This window comes from Cynocephalus volans, chromosome 4 (assembly GCF_027409185.1).
Source record: "Cynocephalus volans isolate mCynVol1 chromosome 4, mCynVol1.pri, whole genome shotgun sequence".
Lineage (NCBI taxonomy): Eukaryota > Metazoa > Chordata > Mammalia > Dermoptera > Cynocephalidae > Cynocephalus > Cynocephalus volans.
In genome coordinates this window covers 151890752-151892868 of record NC_084463.1, presented here as the reverse complement: position 1 = coordinate 151892868, position 2117 = coordinate 151890752, and the positions used below count along the sequence as shown (strand labels likewise).

Genomic DNA, 2117 nt, shown 5'->3' with positions numbered 1-2117 from the left:
TTCACTGAAGTGGCAGTTACCAGGCATCCATTCTGGAACTAATTCTACTGGAAATTAGTTATGGGACCCTGAGAAAGCCGCTCCTCTTTTGTAGATTTCCCTTTTCTCATCTATGTACAGATGGATTTCCACAGAGTCCTAAAACGTCATAACTTCAGGTTTGCTATTTTGCTCTGATGTATATTTAATTTTTCTTTCCTTGGCTGCATGGTGTAATTAACTCATATCGTGCTTAACTCTCTCCCAGTTTCTGGTACACTTTTGTGTGTCTTGTTTTTGAAGGGATATTTACCAAATCTGCTGTGAATCTTTGCTCTTCTCCTAGAGGAAACCAGAACCAGTCAATGGCCGATGAAAACTACACGAGGGTCACCGAGTTCATTTTCACAGGCTTGAATTACCATCCCCAGTTGCAGGTCTTTCTCTTCCTGCTCTTTCTGAGTTTCTACATCATCAATCTAACTGGAAACTTGGGCATGATTATTCTTATCCGGATCGACTCCCACCTTCACACACCCATGTACTTTTTTCTCAGCCACCTGTCCTTTGTGGACATTTGCTTTTCCTCGGTCGTAAGCCCCAAGATGCTAACTGACTTCTTTGTGAAGAGGAAAGCCATCTCCTTCCTGGGCTGTGCTTTGCAGCAGTGGTTCTTTGGGTTCTTTGTGGCAGCAGAGTGTTTCCTCTTAGCGTCCATGGCCTATGACCGCTATGTGGCCATCTGTAACCCACTATTGTATTCAGTTGCCATGTGCCAGAGACTTTGCATTCAGCTAGTGGTGGGTCCCTATGTCATTGGGTTCATGAACACCATGACTCATACAACAAATGCATTTCGTCTTCCTTTCTGTGGCCCTAATGTCATCAATCATTTCTTCTGTGACATGTCCCCTCTGCTCTCCCTTGTATGTGCTGATACCAGGCTCAATAAGTTGGTAGTTTTCATTGTAGCTGGAGCTATGGGGGTCTTCAGTGGTCTGACTATCCTGGTCTCCTACATTTACATCCTCACTGCCATCCTGAGGATCTGCTCTGCTCATGGGAGGCGCAAAGCATTCTCCACCTGCTCTTCTCACCTGACAGCCGTCTCCATCCTGTATGGTACGCTTTTCTTTATTTATGTACGGCCTAGTGCAAGTTTCTCCCTGGACCTCAATAAAGTGGTGTCTGTGTTCTACACTGCAGTGATCCCCATGTTGAACCCACTTATCTATAGCTTGAGAAACAGGGAGGTCAAAGATGCCCTCCACAGGACTGTCACTAAGAGTAAGTTTTGCAAGGCTTAAATTCTTATCTAGGAAGGAAATTGGGGAGGCGTTGTGTGGATTCTTAAGATTCCAGAACACTTGCAAGTTTTGAGGGGGCTGGTTGGCATTCCTTTATCCATTCATCCATCCAATTATTCATTCATTAAGTCAATCAATGTAGATTCATTAAGCCCTGTGTGTGATCTTTTCTTTGTAACAGAAATTTTTTGCAGTTCAAATTCACTGTCCATTTAATTTTTCTTCCCTCAGGCACTTCACAGTCCAATTATTTTTTTAAAAAGCTTTACTTTATTATTTAATTTCATTTATTAACATTTTAAAATCATTCTGCTAATATGTTTAATCTTCCTGATGACTACTTGGCATTGGAATTGCAAAATTCAGTACTATAAGTTTTGTACTCATATGTAGCTCCCATCAATAGGAATCTGTAAAAGACAATGTGGGACTTTATGGTTGACCTTATGGATGGAATAAAACCCTTGGCTGTACGTACCAGGTTTTTCAGGATGGTGTTGACACAAAAAGACTGAAGACAGAACTCTGTGGGGGATGAGATAATTCACAGAACTCATTTATAAAGAGACTTGTGCTCATCTCTAATAAATTAAACCTCTGAAAGAACTTCCGATAGAATGGGTTGTCTCAGGAATCAATTTTCTGGTAGATTAGAAGACTACTTGAACTTCAATAAGTTGTGGCTTGGTTGTGAATGAGATAGTGCCTTCTAAAACCTGGTAATGGACCAGCCAAGAATGTATGGAGAAGTGCTATAGTCAAATGTAGGCTGTTAGTGTAGATCTTCCAGGTCCTAATAAGGTCAGTAGATTCCCAGCATCACAAAGGTGC

At 41.6% G+C, this 2117-nt stretch overlaps 1 protein-coding gene across 1 annotated transcript; it reads left to right on the top strand.

Annotated features, from left to right (window-relative positions):
- The first annotated feature begins 344 nt into the window (after positions 1-344).
- On the top strand, positions 345-1286 carry LOC134376798 (olfactory receptor 5G9-like). The gene has a single exon (XM_063095322.1). The coding sequence runs from the start codon at positions 345-347 to the stop codon at positions 1284-1286; it is 942 nt and encodes a 313-aa protein (XP_062951392.1).
- The last annotated feature ends 831 nt before the right edge of the window (positions 1287-2117 follow it).

What these genes read in the sequence shown, in the direction of transcription:
- LOC134376798 (XM_063095322.1), top strand. Translation starts at nt 345, where the DNA reads ATGGCCGATGAAAACTACACGAGGGTCACCGAGTTCATTTTCACAGGC.